Here is a 17,458-nt window from a genome sequence, read left to right as displayed (position 1 = left end):
TGACGTTTCATTGCATCTGTATCTGCGGGATAAATCCCCAACAGTGCAATTGCTGGGTCGTAGGGCAGGTCTATTTTTAACTCTTTGAGGAACCTCCACACAGTTTTCCAGAGTGGCTGCACCATTTCTCAAGTTCTGTTTACATTCTGATATGGGGCTTTCAAGGGCATTGAGCTCTGTTCTTATTCTAATATGGGGCTTTCTAGGACGTTAAGCTGTAAGCTGTTTTTTTGTTTTTTTTTTCCTGTAACTGAAGTAAGGTAAAGTTCAGCTCTTATTCACAGGGGCCTGGGATGGCTGTACTTGTGCTAACACTGAACTTAGAGTGGAACGGCCTTAATATTCTCGGCCTCCGCAGACCCCACCCACCTGAGCTCAAGGCCCGGCCCCCTCCAGAATTGGAGGATTAAAGGACTGAGCCACCTAGGTACCCCTCCTTTGTCTCTTTTATATATACATACAATTTTCTAAAAGCCCAAAAGCCTCTTGTGAGGTATAAGTCTCTGAAATGTAAATATCAAGGAAGATAGTGCCCGTCTCCCCTCACCCGTAGGAGTTAACCGCCTCAGCGTCTTGCTCCAAGCTTTTAAGTACCTGCTTGTCATAGTTTTATTTTTCTTTTGGATCACGGCAATTCACTAACAAAGCGGGTGGCCACTACAGGGGTGACTTACCGAAGAACGAATACAGCAAACTCTTACACGAGAACGCGCATCGCACGGACGGTGCCTGCCCGGCTACTTCGTTCTCGGCAGTCGCATTAGCGGCAACGCCTGGCACGCCCCTCCCACTGGGGTCTCAGGATGACTGAGTAACAGAACTTATTTCCCACCCCCCACACCCCACACCCAGGTTTGTAGCGATTTTCTAAGATGTCAGGAGATTTTATGTTTAATTTCTCCTCGCCAATATCAACTGAGTGACCTCGACGACGCCCACTCCCGACGGTATAGGAGGACGGCAAGCGGCTCTTCGCTCACCTCAGAGCTGGCGGCGCGGACCCGGGCGAGGTAAAGATGGCGGGCTGGCCGCCCGAACCACGACTCCCAGCATGCCCCGCGCTCCCAGCGCGCCCGCCTTCCTCTTCCGGTCCGCGGGCTGCTGAAACCGAAAGCGTTGTGCCTCGGGTGGCGCGCAGAGATTGGTTCACCTTCACCTGCGCGAGTCCCAGCCGACCCGGGCGCGGAGCCGGCCGAGCGGTGAGACATGAACGGAAGAGTGGATTACTTGGTCACTGAGGAGGAAATCAATCTTACGAGGGGACCCTCGGGTACGTGCGCACAGGTGGTCTCCGGGAGCAGGGTGCTTGAGGTTGTAATTGCAGAGCAGACAACCTCCTCTGCTGAGCCCCCGTTGGTTTGGCCTTGGAGCGGACAGGCCCCAGCCTGGAGGTTCCCTGCGACGCTTTGAGCACGTACAAGACCATATTGGCATCCTTCGTTAGCCGGACCCGGATCTGAGGAATCCACCTCATTTTTCAGTCGGATTGTCACATGTATTTATAGTCAGGGAGGTTTTCCTTGGCGGGCAAATTGTACCAGAAAGTTCTGCCCCAAGCCTGCTTTTTAACACCACACCCCTCCTTCCGTTGCTTGTTTTTTATCCCTGTTCCCGTGAGGACCTGTTTAGTAAAAAAAATGGGAGCGTACACGGTGTTGACTGTAAACGCATGGCCGTTTTTTTGTTTTGTTTTGTTTTTTGTTTTAACTGCTGGAATCTCTCCCCTCCTTCTTTTCATTTTTTGGGAAATTCATTTAGAGTGTCGACTGGAATGCTAAAACGCTAAGAAATCTTAGAGATCTGCCACAGCACTTTTTAAAGCTTACTTGGGCTTCAAAATTACCCAAGGTTTCTCGGTTATGCTTTTGCTTTTAAAAAAAAAAAAAATTTCCTAGGTCCCATCTCTTAGGAAATTGGATTCAATGGAGGTTTTGTTTGTTTGAGTTGTTTCTTCTCTTTTTTTTTTCTTCTTTTTTTTTCAATACAAGCACGTCCTGTGATTCTGATACCGCTAAATCCTTACTTAGCTTTCAGTCATCTTTCTCCTCAAACCCCTGTGTTTCCGCCAACGCTCTCACTCCACTGGGCTCTTAACGCATTATATGCAGCCTGCCTTGGGTTTTGTTGCCTCCCCTTACAGCTGTCTACTGATTAAGAGCTTTGGCTCCGGGATTATGTAGATCCATCCGGTATCTAACCTCTTAATAGAACTTTGACATCGGTTGTCTGCCTAACTCTTCTGATAGAACCTAAGCCTTAGTTTCTCATCCGTTAAAATGTGCGTGATAATAGAATATATTTCATAGGGTTATGAGAATGAAATGAGTTAATCTATGTAAAACATTCAGAACATTGCCTGACACCCTAGATGGCACTGTGTGTTTGCTTCCATTGTTGTTGTTATTAATAGATGAATAGCTAGATTAGCACAAAAATCCTGCTAAATACTGTTATTCCAAGAGTCATCAAGTACCATGAGCTCTAGTTCTGAATTGTTTCCATAAATCTCTGCTCCTTTTGGCTCCATTACCGTTTACTAGAACGGTCCATCATCTTGTCTCATGTGTAATTGTGCAATATCTTGAATACCACTTAGAGACTGTTCTTCATAAAATATACCTTTCAGAATCATCCATACTTTGCCTTTTTTCTTGTCATAGAAGATTGGAAGTCAGCTTCACTTATGGATGTAATTCATTCTAATCTGCATGACTTAATGTCCTGCTTCAGAGGAGCACCTAAATGTTTGTTGAACGCTCATTCAGTATGCCCAGTTTTTTTGATTCCTTTTTCCTACTTTATGTGAATTTCTCCTCTTTTTTTTTTTTTTTTAAGATTTTATTTATTTATTTGAAAGAAAGAGCACAAGCAGGCAGAACCAAAAGGAGAAAAAGACTTTGATGAGCAGGGAGCTCGACAGACGGGTCAATCCCAGGACCCTGGGATCATGCCCTGAGCTAAAGGCAGACGCTCAACCGACTGAGCCACCCAGGTGCCCCTCTCCTCTCACTCTTCATATTTATTGACTTCTGAGGCTAATATGGAAAAGTATTGTTAAGCCAAATCTGCATTCTTGTACTGTTCATCCACTGATTCTTGTTCCTAGGGCCAGTTAAAACAATGCTAGTTCCTTTTCTGATTATCCTGCAAGTATTTAAAGACATCTAGTTGTTCTGCTCCTGTTTTATCTTTTTCCTCTATAGCCTCAGTATCCCTAATTATTATATTAGCTGCCTTGATGTGATTTGGGATTTGATTCGTGTCTCCTAAGAATTTAATGTACTTTGACATAGTTCTTTTGCTGTGGCATCCACAGCAGAGCAGAACTCTGATATTATCTTGGGTGTTCAAGTCACTGAATATATTTTTAAAGTTCAGTGTAATATCACTTCACCTTTTCTGGAGTTTGCATAGTAGGGTTGACTAATGTTCAGCTCACTATTCTCCAAAATTTCTGATCCTGCTGATATTTGAAACCTAAAGTTCTTAGTGTTGACATTTTTCTGAATCATTTGAGTTAGGACAAACTTCAAGGGACTAATTAAAAAGAGTAATTACGTCTAGTTAATATATTTCCCTCAAAAGTAGTTTAGTTTCTATAGTATATGTATGTTTATTCACAATGAATATTTATTTACCAGGTGACTCCTTTAATTTTCCTAAGTATTTTCATGTCTTACTCATATAAGTTGATAAATTTAAGAGTTTAGGAGAATAGAGTCACAAATTTAGGATTGAACTGGGATAAAACAGTCATTTGATGTTTGGTTGCTTCAGTTATCAAGAGAATGTTTCAAGTTTCTGTCACCTCTCAGAGCTAGTTATTTGGTATGTTGTAAGAAGTCTCACATTCTAATTCAGCTTTTCTTTACTGTGTCATCATGAACACACAGAGGAAAGAAGTCATTTATCACCACCAGAAACTTCTAGTAACTTTGGTAGGCTCATAGAGATCTTTTGTCCTGTAGAAGAACTATGAAAAGCCACTAGTTATAAATATGTATTTCTGTTTGTAGGCAACATTGTCACTCTGTATGTACAACTTCCTATGCAGAGACCTGATAGTTTAATCAGGTAACAGCAAAAAATGCATATTCTGCACTTTTGTGCCAGTGTTCTATCAAGGGCAAGAGTCTTGAGGTATTTTCAATGTTTGGGCCCATTTTGCAAGGTAAGTTAGCTTGTTCTGTGTGATCATGCTTACTTCAAGGGAGAAAACGAAATCTTAGGGGAAGTGAGTATCTGGTGAGGCAGAAAGAGACTTGGCATGTAGCTTGGCATCTCTCCCATTCCTACCTCCTCAACTGTTTAAGGCAACACTTAGGCTGGATGACTTTGGAAGTGTCTTCCACTTCTAAGAATTTATTATTTTTTTGGTCCATCTCGCATGTTATGTTATAACTCCTGCCATTTTGGACTAACAGTGGGTGATCTGAAGAGGTGGTGGTCACAATTTTAAATGGTTTCAAAGGTTTGAAGAATTCACCTTTTATCCTTTATGGAACACCATTGCTCTTTTTACTTTCTATGGGTGTTCAGCTTGGTTGCAGTCTCTCAGCCTCCCACATTGTCCTTTATCAAATTAAGTGTTCTTAATTTTGAAAAGACCCGGTTACTCTAACAAGTATCACAAGAATCTAACCTAGGAGCCCCCCCTCCAGCCCTTCCCCTCTCCCCTCCTACTATCCTCCCTTCCCCCATAACAGGTAGTGATTGACCATAAAGACAACCCTCTGATCCACTGGATATTAGAATTAAGATTCCTTGTTCAAGACTGAGGCCTCAATGGGTTTCGGCAGGTTGCTCCTGATATCTTTAAAGAGGGAAGAGAATCCCTATTTTTTTTTTCATTTTTGCAGAGAATTGTGGATTAGTTTGATGTTTTAATAATGAATAATTAGAAGGGTATTATATTTCTGGTACTGTGCTAGTTACTTTATATATTAACTCATTTCATTTTCACAGCAACCTTGAGTGCTTAAGTGATTCATCCACATTATAGATGAGAAAATGATCTCTCAGAGACGTTAGGGATTTATCCAAGTTTTTTTTTTTTTTTAAATTTTATTTTATTTATGATAGTCAGTCACAGAGAGAGAGAGAGAGAGGCAGAGACACAGGCGGAGGAAGAAGCAGGCTCCATGCACCGGGAGCCTGATGTGGGATTCGATCCCGGGTCTCCAGGATCGCGCCCTGGCCAAAGGCAGGCGCCAAACCGCTGCGCCACCCAGGGATCCCTATCCAAGTTTTAAAGCCAGTAAGTTTAACATAGATCTGTTGATTCTACTATTCCATATAGTACCTTCCATTAAAGTAGCCATTTCTAAGGAGTTGTTGCCAGCCTTTCTCCTGATCTTTATTTGCGTATATCATGCCTTAAGGATTTGAGGCATCTTAAATGACTAGCATAGTCCACAGTGGAAAGTTTTTATAGTTAGCTGTTGATAGAGCTGAGGGCATATCAAGGTAAGAACCTAAAAACAAGAAACCATATTAAGTCCAAGCATTTAAGTCTCTACAGATTGGTCATGTGCTTTGCATTTGACCTTGACACTGTTGCTAAGAGTTTTCTGAACTGTTCCCTCACGTACCAAATAGATCTGACACTAAGGTGCGCTATCTTTGTCCTGTTTTCTCTTGCTTGCATAAAGTCTTACCCTCATGGAATTTACATTCCAGTGGAGACATTACATTCACATGTGAAAAGTGAAATCTCAGTGCAGAGGATGGTTAAGGACTATGATGAGTGTGTATGTTGTCAGAGGGCAGAAGAAATGTGGTGGGGTGTGTGTTAATCTGACCTTGTGCTGGAAAAGTTCAAAGAATGGAGCCATTGATAAGGGCCAGACTCCTCAATTATAAGAAGGTAGAATTTGGGGCTTTTGGGTGGTTGAGGTCATGATCCCGAGGTCCTGGGTTCGAGTCTCTATCGGGCTCCCTTTGAGGAGCCTGCTTCTCCTTCTGCCTATGTCTCTGCCTCTCTCTGTGTGTCTCTCATGAATAAATAAATAAATCTTTAAAAAAAAAAAAAAAAGGTAGAATTTATGTTGGTCTTATAGATAGTCTGTAGACCAGTGCCAGGCATAGAGAAGGGTATGGCCTAGGCAGTAATAGTAAAGGGAAAATTAGTAAAGCATATTCTGAGGTCAGTGAGTATACCAGCCTAGATGGAAAGGAGCCTTCTTTTAGGAGAGTTAAGGGAGATGAGGTTGCTGAGGTACTTTGAGACTGGATTATGAAAAGTTTTAATGCTAGAGTGGAAACTTAACTTTTCTCTAAGGTTCCGTTTTGATTCCTTCCCCTTCCTGTTCGTTGATTATGACTGAATTCAAGAGTTACCTCCTCCAGGAAGCCTTATAGGCTAGCTGCCCCCTTGTTAATGAATATCATACACCATTTATTGAGTGCTTATCGTGTATTGTCATACTAAGCACTTTGTTTCATGTACTCTCAACAAGGAACAGATGAAATGGTTATTATCCCATTTTAAAAATGGGAAAACCTTGACTCTTAGGTCACACGGTTCTTTGACAGGTAGAGCTAAGGATCAGATTCAAGTCTGTATGACTTAAAAACCCAGGTTCTGAATCATCATACAAAGTTTTTATTCTCTTTATGTTCCAGCTGGACTCTGTGCATATCCCTTAGTGTTTATTTCTATATTTGCTTCCTTACTTGTGTTTTCTCCCCTTCTACTTCACTCTGAGCTCTTCTAATTCAAAAGATACATACTTCATCTTCTGTTTTCCTAATGCCTTGCTTGGTATGACACAAAGTGGTGGGTAAGTGTTCATGAAATGACTAAGAAAACTGATAAAATGTCAGAAAAATATAATAGAATGTTGTAAGTAAAGAGAATTAGTAACATGGTCTATTTCAGCTTTCAAAAAGTCAAACAGGGCTCTCCACTAACTTTAAGAAAGAAAGAATGAATTTGAACATAAGGTATTATAATGCATAGGAAGCTAAAATTCAAGGAGCAAGGAGACAGTATAGCTATAAAATCTGGGATAGATTGGTAGGAGAATGTAGATAGATTGAGATTGAGAGGAGTGTTTTATACTAGTCTCTAAAGATTGCTTCAAGGATCATTCTTGTTAATATTTTTCCAAGAATAAAAAAAATTTTTTTTCCAAGAATAACTGTAAAGTAAGACATCTAGAAATTACTTTGGAGAAGTAGAAAGGCAAGCTGATAGATGCTGAACTATAGAAACATTTTTTTAAATCCATGTGACTAGGCAGGAAGGTCACCAAAGACTGAATAAATACAGAATTGCTTATTGAGGAAAAAAGATCCAAGATGATAGAATAGGAACAAACTTGGTTTCAGGACTCAGAAATAAAGGGAAGCTGTTTTTAAAAACATTCATTTAGTGTTTACTACGTGCCTACACTATGATTAGGAATTATATATGCTAAAATAAAGACTAAAAGATCCCTATTTTTAAGAATTTTACAGTTAGGAGAATAGAAGGGTAATTATTAATTATGAAAGGCATATGCCAAGTACCTTCAAGAGGTAGAAAAACTGGGACACCTGGGTGGCTTAGCAGTTTAGCGCTTGACTTCAGCCCAGGGTATGATCCTGGAGTCCCAGGATAGAGTCCCACATCCAGCTCCCTGCAGGGAGCCTGCTTCTCCCTCTGCTTGTATCTCTGCCTCTCTCTGTGTGTATGTCTCTCATGAATAAATAAATAAAATCTTAAAAAAAAAAAGGTAGAAAAACCAAAATAGTGATGATCCTTCATAAGATATGTTCTATCCCTTGTAGAATCAGACAGAAGACTTGAGACCATATTAAATGTCTTTAGGAAATGTTTCAGAAATAAATTAGATAATATCATTCTCCCCTTAACAAAACTATGGTATGTCCATGCCTGCTACAATGTGCAGATTACCATATTTGGGGCAAGAAGCAGTAAAGTAAGAGAAAGTCTAAAAGAGGGCAGTGGGGGAGGGTACAGATTGTAATATGATGTAAAAATGAAGAGATTGAAACATTTTGAAAGCAAAGGAGCAAATGGAGACATCCAGTAGAGACCTGGCCTATACATTCAGTGTTTGAACAAAGGTTTATAATGGAATGAGAGATTAAAGATATTTACATAAATATTTCAGAGAAAAGTTGGGGAGCTGTCAATCAAAACGAGGGGGCTATAAAGCAACCAAAATGCTTATTTGGGGTTTCACTGGGAGATACGGTCAACCGAAATTGATAATGTGCCCTGGATTGTGAGCCGGGAGTACAGGCTTATAAAGGTAAAAACCACAAGGTCACATAACTTGTTTTGAAAAAATTATGGTGCTGGCAGAATTTAAACTGATTAGTGCAGGATTGGCTATTTAACTAACGGGTGTTACATTATATCTTGCTTTTTTTTTTTTTTTAAAGATTTTATTTATCTATTAATGAGAGACAGAAAAGCAGAGACACAGGCAGAGGAAGAAGCAGGCTCCGTGCAGGTAGCCCGATGTGGGACTCGATCCTGGGTCTCCAGGACCCAGCCCTGGGCTGAAGGTGGCACCAAACCGCTGAGCCACCCGGGCTGCCCATATTACCTCTCTTGTCCACAGTAGAAGGATTTATCCAATTGACAAAAGTCAAAAATTCATGGTATTCTGAGAATTGAAACCAGAGAGGAGCATAGGGCCTACTTCCTCAATGTCCTTTGCACTCTGTTTTGAGTGACTCACTTGGCAATGCTTCCTTTACTTTGAATCTTCTTTTACAGAGTAATAAAAAGAGGTCCACGTATACATCCTGGCAGGTACTGCCTGAACCATCTTTGGGAAGCCATATTCTTTGTTGCTCCCAGGAGGTGGAGCATTGTGATATGGGCATAGCATGTTTTTGGGTTGTTACACCATCTTTTTGTTCCTTCAGTGTTAAAGATTTTTCCCTCTTTCTATTTGTTAATAGATATTTACTTGTTCATGTCTTGTGGAAGAGGTAGCAAAGAACAAGTGACATATTTTATCTTTGCACCAGAGGATTTCTGTAGAGCATATAATAGTTTTGAATGAAAATATACTTAGTCTTTTCATCTCTTGAGTCACACATTTGAATCATTCTTTCATTCTTTAAATCCACACATATTTATTGAGCAGCGACTATAGGGCAAGGGTTTTTTTGCTAGATACTGTGGATACAGAAGAGAATTGAATTTTAATATAATTTCAGTGAGCAGCAGAGCATAGTGATTAAGAGCCAGAATGCAGAGTTATTAGCTGTGTGACCTTAGGTAAGTTACCACACTTCTTTCTATATGCCTCATTTTCCTTAGATGAGAGTATTACTCGAACCTACTCTTGGAGTTGTTAAGAGACTTAAATGAATTTCTTTGTTTTACAAATACTTTTATATAACAGACTCTGTACCAGGCACTGTTCTAAGCATTTTACCAAAAGATAACTCAATTCATTTAAAGTGCTTAAATGGTGCCTACCATTACCTCTGCTATGTGGAGAATAGACTTCAGCAAGATAGGAGGTAAGTCATCCAGGAAAGGCAGAGTGACCTGTGCCATAGGAATTTTAAAATCATTGGCCTTTCCCTTCTATATTTTTCTTTTTCTTTTGTGCCGCCTTTTTTAGGGTTATGAAAAAGCTTACTAGAGTCTTACAGAGACATTTTTAAACCTTGCTAGATTTCCTCAGAACTAGAAATGTTAGGAGTTCCTGGCCTGGGTGTTATTTCCAATGACATTAACAGTCACTTGACACAGGCTGAGGTCTGTATAATTAGGAGGTGCTGTATGGGCACAGGAGACATAAAAATGAACAAAAGCCAGTTACCTGTGCACAAATGTTTATAGCAGTTTATTCATAATTGGAACTAATTATTGTAGTAGGGTGAAGAGATCATTAAACATGTAATTACAGTGAAGTATGTTTCCAGGTAAATGGAAGAAGACAGTCATGGAGATATGGAACAGCTGTGTGTGTAAGGGTAAAAAACAGGGAAGTAGTAGTTATTAATTAAATAATTTTTAGGGGTGCCTGGGTGACTCAGTTAGGCAGCTGCCTTCAGCTTAAGTCATGATCCCAGGGTCCTGGGATCGAGCCCTGAGTCGAGCTTCCTCAGCTCTTCCCCCTGCTCATGCTCTCATGTGTACTCTCTCTCAAATAAATAATATCTTTAAAAAACATTTTTTTAATTTTAATTCTAGTATAGTTAACATACTATAGAATATTAGTTTCAGGTCTACAGTATAGTGATTCAATAATTCTATATAACACCCAGTGCTCATCAGGACAGATGCACTCCTTAATTCCCATCACCTATTTCACTCCCCACCCCCTCACCTCCTTAGTATCAAGGTTATCTTATTCTCATAAAATGGGCTGAGAAACTTATCGTGGATTTTTTTTTTTTTTTTTTGCATAAGGGAATTATTTCTTCCTTAAATGTTTGCTATATATACTAGTGTAATATTCTAGGCCTGAAGTAGTCTTTGTGGGAATATTTTTTATTGTAAATTCAGTATCTTTAACATGGTTGGAGATATTTTTAATAGATATGAGGATATTCAAATATTCTGTTTCTTCTTGAGTCAGTTTTGATAATTTGTGATTTTCTTTTTTTTTTTTTTTTTAAAGAATTCTCCCATTTGGGCAGACTGGGTGGCTCAGCGGTTTAGCGTGGCCTTTGGCCCAGGACATTATCCTGGAGACCCTGGATCGAGTCCCACGTCGGGCTCTCTGCATGGAGCCTGCTTCTCCCTCTGCCTGTGTCTCTGCCCCTCTCTCTCTGTGCGTCTCTCATGAATAAATAAATAAAATCTTTAAAAAAAAAAAAGAATTCTCCCATTTTATTGAAAATACCATTATTATTCATGATATTCTCTTATTTTAATATCTTTAGGATATATAGTAATAATCCATTTTGTATTCCTGAAATTGGTAATTCATAAATTACATATGCTGGATTAGTCTTGCTACCAGTTCATCAACCTTATTAATCCTTTAAAGAACTGTCCTTTGGCTCTGTTAAATTTTTTTCACTGTATTATTTTCTTTTTTTACTTCCTTTAGTCCTTAGAAGACTAAGATCAATGAACCTGAAGACCTAGAAGGGAAACCACAGTAACCTGTAGGATAATGGCAGTACATAACTGGAGTTCCAGAAGAAGAGGAAAAAAGGAAGATTGATCTTAGTCTTCTTTTTCTAGCTTTTTAAAAAATAAATATTTTATTTATTTATTCACGAGAGACACACAGAGAGAGAGACACAGACACTGGCAGAGGGACAAGTAGGCTCCATGCAGGGAGCCCAACATGGGACCCATCCTGGGTCTCCAGAACCACACCCTGGGCCGAAGGTGGCGTTAAACCACTGAGCCACCTGGGCTGCCCTTTTCCTAGCTTCTTAAGTTAGAAATTGGACTTTTTTTTTTAATTCTGTGAGTATGTAAAGCTACAAATTTTCCTCTAACTGTTCCTTTGGCTACATCCCACAAATTTTTTTTTTTTTTTTTTTTTTTTTTATCCCACAATTTTTAATACACTGTGATTTCATTGTCTTTGTCATTCAACTACAGTGTTTTTTATTTTCCCTTATAGTTTAATCTTTTACTCATGGGTTGTTTACCAAACATTGAGGGATTTTTTTTTCAATATCTTGTTTGGGTTTTTCTTTCTAAGACTTTATTTATTCATGAGAGACACACACAGAGAGAGAGAGGCAAAGACACAGGCAGAGGGAGAAGCGGCTCCCCACAAGGAGCCCAATGGGAACTCGATTCCGAATCCCAGGATCACGCCTTGAGCCAAGGCAGCTGCCCAACCACTGAGCCACCCAGGCATCCCACAATATCTTACTGTTATGAACTGAATGTTTGTGTCCCCCTGCCCCACCCCCAAATTCATATGTGAAGCCTTAACCCTCAGTGTGACTATATTTAGAGATAAGGCCTTTATAGAAGTGATTAAAGTTAAAAGAAGTTAAGGATGGGGCTTTGATCCATCCTGTAGAATTAGTGTCCTTATAGAAACCCAGAGAATTCCTCTCTCTCTCTGCACATGCACAAAGAAGCACATAGTGAGATGGTGGCCACCTATAAGTCAAGAGGAGGCCTAAGCATGAAATTGTCTTGTTGGTACTTTGGTTTTATTATTTATTTTATTTTTATTATTATTATTTTAAGATTTTATTTATTTATTCATGAGAGACAGAGAGAGGCAGTGACACAGGCAGGGGGAAAAGCAGGCTCCATGCAGGGAGCCCGATGTGGGACTTGATCCCGGGACTCCAGGATCAGGCCCTGGGCCCAAGGCAGATGCTAAACCGCTGAGCCACCCAGGGATCCCCGGTTCTTTGGTTTCAGACTTCCCAAGCTTCCAGAAAAGAAATTTCAACTATGTAGTCCATGTTATTTATTTTTACGGCAGCCCAATAAAAGAAACCATTATTTTTGCTGATTTCTAATTTAAGTCTATTGAAATTTATCGAGACAGAGACTTATGGAGCAGTCTATGGTCAATCTTTGTGAATATTACCTATACATTAGAAAGGAATGTTTATTCCATAGTTTTTGGGTGTTTTGTTCTGTAAAAGATAAATTAGGTCAGGTTGGTTCTTAGTGTTGCTCAAGTGTATTTTTACTGATTTTTCTGTTTACTTGTTCTATCAATTATAGGGAGAGAAGTGTTGAAACTTAGAACTGTCATTTTTTTATTTGCCTTGTGTTTGCTCCATAAATATTTAATTTCTGTTATTTGTGTTCATTCAGATTTAATGCTTTAATGTCATCTTGATAAATTGACTCCTTTTTCTTTAGGAATTGTCCTTCTTATCCCTATTCCGTCTTCTGAAGTCTGCTTTTTATATTTAAAGGGCCCATCCAGCTGTTTAGTGTATCTATGTCCTTCCCTTTCATTTTAAATTGTATTTACCCATGTATTCATGATTTCTGGTAGTATTCATTCCTTTATATGATCCAGTTTCTATTCAATATTATTTCGCTTTTGCTTGAAAGATGTAACATTTATCATAGTATGGATCTTGTGACAAATTCTCGCAACTTTTGTTTTTCTAAAAAATATTTATTTTGCTGTTCTTTTTGAATGCTATATTCATTGGATATAAAATTCTAAGTTGATCTTTATTTTTCTTTTAGCTTTTTAAAGATGATGTTTCATGCCTTACGGCATGTATAGTTTCTGAGAAGACTATTGTCACTCTCATCTTTGCAACTTAGTACTCATGTGTCCTTTTTTCCTTTGACTCCTTTTAAGATTCTCTTTATATTTGGTTTTGAAGAATGTGGTTATGATATACTTTGCTGGGGTTTTGTGTGTGTGTGTGTGTGTTTATTCTAATTGGAGTTAGTTGAGCTTCTTGGATCTGTTTGTGTATATTTTTTGCAGATTTGAGACAGTTGTGTTTTTTTGTTTGTTTTTGTTTTTGTTTTTCATAGAGCAGAGCTAATGACGGAGAACACAAGTGGAAAGAGGGAAAAGCAGGCTCCCACTGATTAGGAAGCCTGATGTGGGGTTCTATCCCAGGACCCTGGGATCATGACTTGAGCCAAAGGCAGATACTTAACTGACTGAAGCACCCAGGCACCCAAGCCAATTGTGGTTTTTGAATATTTTTTGTTTCCTTTTTTCCTCTTCTTCTGGAACTCCAGTTATGTATTGCCGTTATCCTACATGTTACTGTGGTTTCCCTTCTAAGTCTTCAGATTCATTGATCTTTTCCTCTGTGGTATCAAATCTGCTGTTAATCACATCAAGTATATTTTTCCTTTCAGACATTGTAATTTTCAAACCTGTAAGTTTCTTTCTTCTTTTTTTTTTTAATCTTCCATTTTCATACATTACATCAATGGAACAGAATAGAGAACCCAGGAATAAACCCATGCATGTATGGTCAATTAGTTAATGACAGAGGGACTAAGAATATACAATAGGGAAAGGATAGTCTCTTCAAAAATGGTGTTAGGAAAACTAGACAGAATGCAAAGACATGCAAACAAGCATAAGAATGAAACAACTGAAAAAAAAAAAAAAAAGAATGAAACAACTGCTATTTTATACCATATACAAAAATCAACTCAGTAGATTAAGACTTGAAAAAAATCTTCCATTTTGTCATTATGTCTGACTTTTATCTTCACATAGCTACAGTAGCCTTTTAAACATCCTTGTCTGCCCATTTCATCCTTTATTATTTCTGGCTTTGTTTCTAATGACTGATTTTTCTCTTGATTATGGTTCATGTTTTCTTGCTTCTTAGCATGTTAATTTTTAATTAGATTCTGAATGTTGTGAATATTATTATATTGTTGCATATCTGTATTTTGTTTTATTACATTACCATTGTTAATGTTATAATGTTAAACTTTGTTTAGCAGACAGTTAAGTAACTTGTAGATGAATTTGACCTCCTGAAGTCCTGTTTATAACCTTTTCTTGCTCTAAAGTAGCATTTACTTTAGGTATATTTCAGCTCTACAAATGAGGTATGCTCTTAGTGTCCACAGAATTTTTAAGGGAACCATTGAAGATTTCCGTTCTGGCTGGACAGAACTTGAAAATCTCCCTACACTTTGTGAACTCTGAGACTTATTCAGCATACAAATTCCTAGTTTTTGTTTTTCTGGCTTTGTGGAGTTTGACTCAACACACACATGGGCCAGTATTGGGTAAAGACTCATGCTGATACCTGGATCTCTTTTTCTGCGTACATTCCTCTTTTGCAGAACTTTGCCCTGCAGCTTTCAGCGACCTCACCGTCTTCAAACTTTAATCCCCATTTCATCAACTCAGTGAAGCTAGTAGGTTCTGCTTGGGTTGTACTTCCTGTGGTTGTGATCAGAAATTGCCTCCATGTGGACTACTAAGGGTGATCATCGAGCTACACTGTTGTAATTCAACAACACATTAAGAGAAATATATGCTATGACAAAATGGGATTTACTCCATGAATGCAGAAGATACAGTGAAAGAAAATCACTCGGTGTAATTACATTAATAGAATGAAGGAAAAACTAACATGATCATCTCAGCAGATACAGAAAAAGCATTTGGAGATATTCCTTGTTAAAAACAAAGTAGGAATGGGAGGGAACTTCCTCAATATGATAAAGGCCATGTATGCAGAATCCATAGCTAACATCATACTTACTTATGTAAGCGTGAAAGCTAAGATCAGGAACAAAACAAAGGTGTCTTCTTTCACCATTTCTGTTCAACATGATATTAAAAGTTCTAACCAAAATGATTAGGCAAGAGAAGGTATACTGATTAAAAAGGAAGAAGTAAAATTGTCTCTATTCACAAATAACATAATCTTACATGTAGTAAACTCTAAAGGTTCCACAAACAAAACTTGTTAGAATTTATAACAAATTCAGCAAAGTTGCAGGATACAAACTCAACACACAAAATCAGTTTAGTTTCTATACATTAACAATAAACAATATGAAAAGGAAATTAAGTAAATCCATATACAAAAGCATCAAATACAATAACACTTATAGGGATGCCTGGGTGGCTCAGCAGTTGAGCGTCTGCCTTTGGCTCAGGGTGTGATCCCAGGATCTCAATCCTGGAACTCCAGGATCATGCCCCAAGCCAAAGGCAGACGCTCAACCATTAACCCAGCCAGGCGTCCTGGTTTGTTGATTTTTTGAATATAACATCAAATTCACAGGCAACAAAAGAAAAAAATAATTTGGGTTTTACCAAAAATTAAAAATTTTGTGCATCCAAAGACACTAAAGATATTTAAAGATACACAGAATGAGAGATATTCGCAAATCTTACATGTGATAATGGATTAATATCCAGAATATAAAGAACTCTTAACAACTCAACAACAACAAAACAATTCAAAATAAGTGAAGGTCTTGGAGGATGTTTCTCCAGAGATGATATTCAAATGGCCAGTAAACTCAAGAAAATATATTCAATATCACTGGCCTTAGGGAAGTGAAATCAAAACCATAACGACATACTACTTCACATCCACTAGAATGACTTTTCTCTAGAAGACAAGCAAAGATAAATAGTATTGGTGAGGATATGGAGAAATTGGAACCCTGGGCATTGCTTGTTGGAATGTAAAATGATGCAGCTGTTCAGGGAAACAGTTGAATAATTCCTTAAATTATCAAAAAAATTGCCATGTGATCCAGCAATTCAGTTCCTAATAATTGCCCAAAAGAATTGAAAGCAGGGACTCAAAACAGATACTTCTACACCAGTGTTCATAGCATTATTCACAATAGCCAAAATGTGGAAACAACCAAATGTCCATTGATAGATGACTGGATACACAAAATGTGGCATGTACATACAATGGATTATTATTTAACTTGTAAAAGGAATGAAATTCTGATACATGTTACAACATAAGTGAACCTGGAAGATACTATGCTAAGTGAAAAAAAGCAAGTCACAAAAGAACAAATATTGTAAGATTCCACTTATATACAGTATATAGAATAGGCAAACTCCTAGAGACATAAAGTTACCAAGGGTGAAGAGGAGGGAGGAGTTACAGTCCAGTGTGTACAGAATATTTGTTTGGGATGATGAAAAGAGTGTAGATCTGGTTAGTGGTGATGGTTGTACAACATTGTGCATGTACTTAATGCTGCTGAATTATACACTTAAAAATGGCTAAAAAGTTAAATTTTATGTTACGTATATTTTACCATTAAGCAAACAAACGAGTTTGATTGACACCTAGGGAAAATTGAGATTTTCTTGGGATAGAGAAACCTGCAGGTTGATGGGGGGAAATAGGGTGTTTGTCAGTCAGGTATTCATAATTCAACAAGGGGCTACCATTGTTGGTGTTAATGGACTGTTTTGTTTCATTTTAATTATGTCTAGAATTGTTTCCAGAATAATATGGCTAAACATTGTTGGTTTTGGGTTTTTTGGGTTTTTTTGTTTTTTGTTTTTTTACTTTATAACTTTTAGATTTTATAGACAAAAATCTAAAATACATGAAGAGTTTTTCCTTCTCTTGCCTGAAAGTAACCAATAGGGACTCTGAGTAAGGTGACAGACCTCCAGAATGACCGGTTCTTCCTCTGTAATAACATATTCTTGGAAACTGTTCTACAATGGTTATTCCAACATAGGCAGGTTGACTCTCAAGATAGGCAGCCTTGCTTAGCTGTCTTTCTTTCTTTCTTTCTTTCTTTCTTTCTTTCTTTCTTTCTTTCTTTCTTTCTTTCTTTCTTTCTTCTTTCTTCTTTTTTAAGATTTTATTTGAGAGAGAGAGAGAAAGAGAGCACGAGTGGGGGCAGAGGGAGAGGGAGAAGCAGACTCCCTTCCGAGCAGAGCACAGAACCCGCTGCTAGGCTCAGTCCCAGGACCCTGAGATCATGACCTGAGCCAAAGGCAGACATTGAACTGACTAGCCACCCAGGCACCCCCCAGACTTCTTTTCCTAAAGCAGTTGTTTCTATTTCCTACAAAGATAAAGTATGGCAAAA

The 17,458-nt window shown here is 38.4% G+C and overlaps 1 protein-coding gene across 1 annotated transcript in view; it reads left to right on the top strand.

Moving 5' to 3' along the window:
- Positions 1 to 1,073: 1,073 nt before the first annotated feature.
- Positions 1,074 to 17,458, top strand: part of SYNJ2BP (synaptojanin 2 binding protein) — a 38,325-nt gene continuing 21,940 nt past the window's right edge. The window contains exon 1 of the mRNA XM_026008491.2: positions 1,074 to 1,270. Within this exon, the coding sequence (XP_025864276.1) occupies positions 1,207 to 1,270 (64 nt within the window). The 5' untranslated portion in view covers positions 1,074 to 1,206. The remainder of the gene's footprint in view (positions 1,271 to 17,458) is intronic.

Source organism: Vulpes vulpes, chromosome 6 (assembly GCF_048418805.1).
Source record: "Vulpes vulpes isolate BD-2025 chromosome 6, VulVul3, whole genome shotgun sequence".
NCBI classification, from domain to species: Eukaryota; Metazoa; Chordata; class Mammalia; order Carnivora; family Canidae; genus Vulpes; species Vulpes vulpes.
This window is presented reverse-complemented; position numbering and strand designations above follow the sequence as displayed.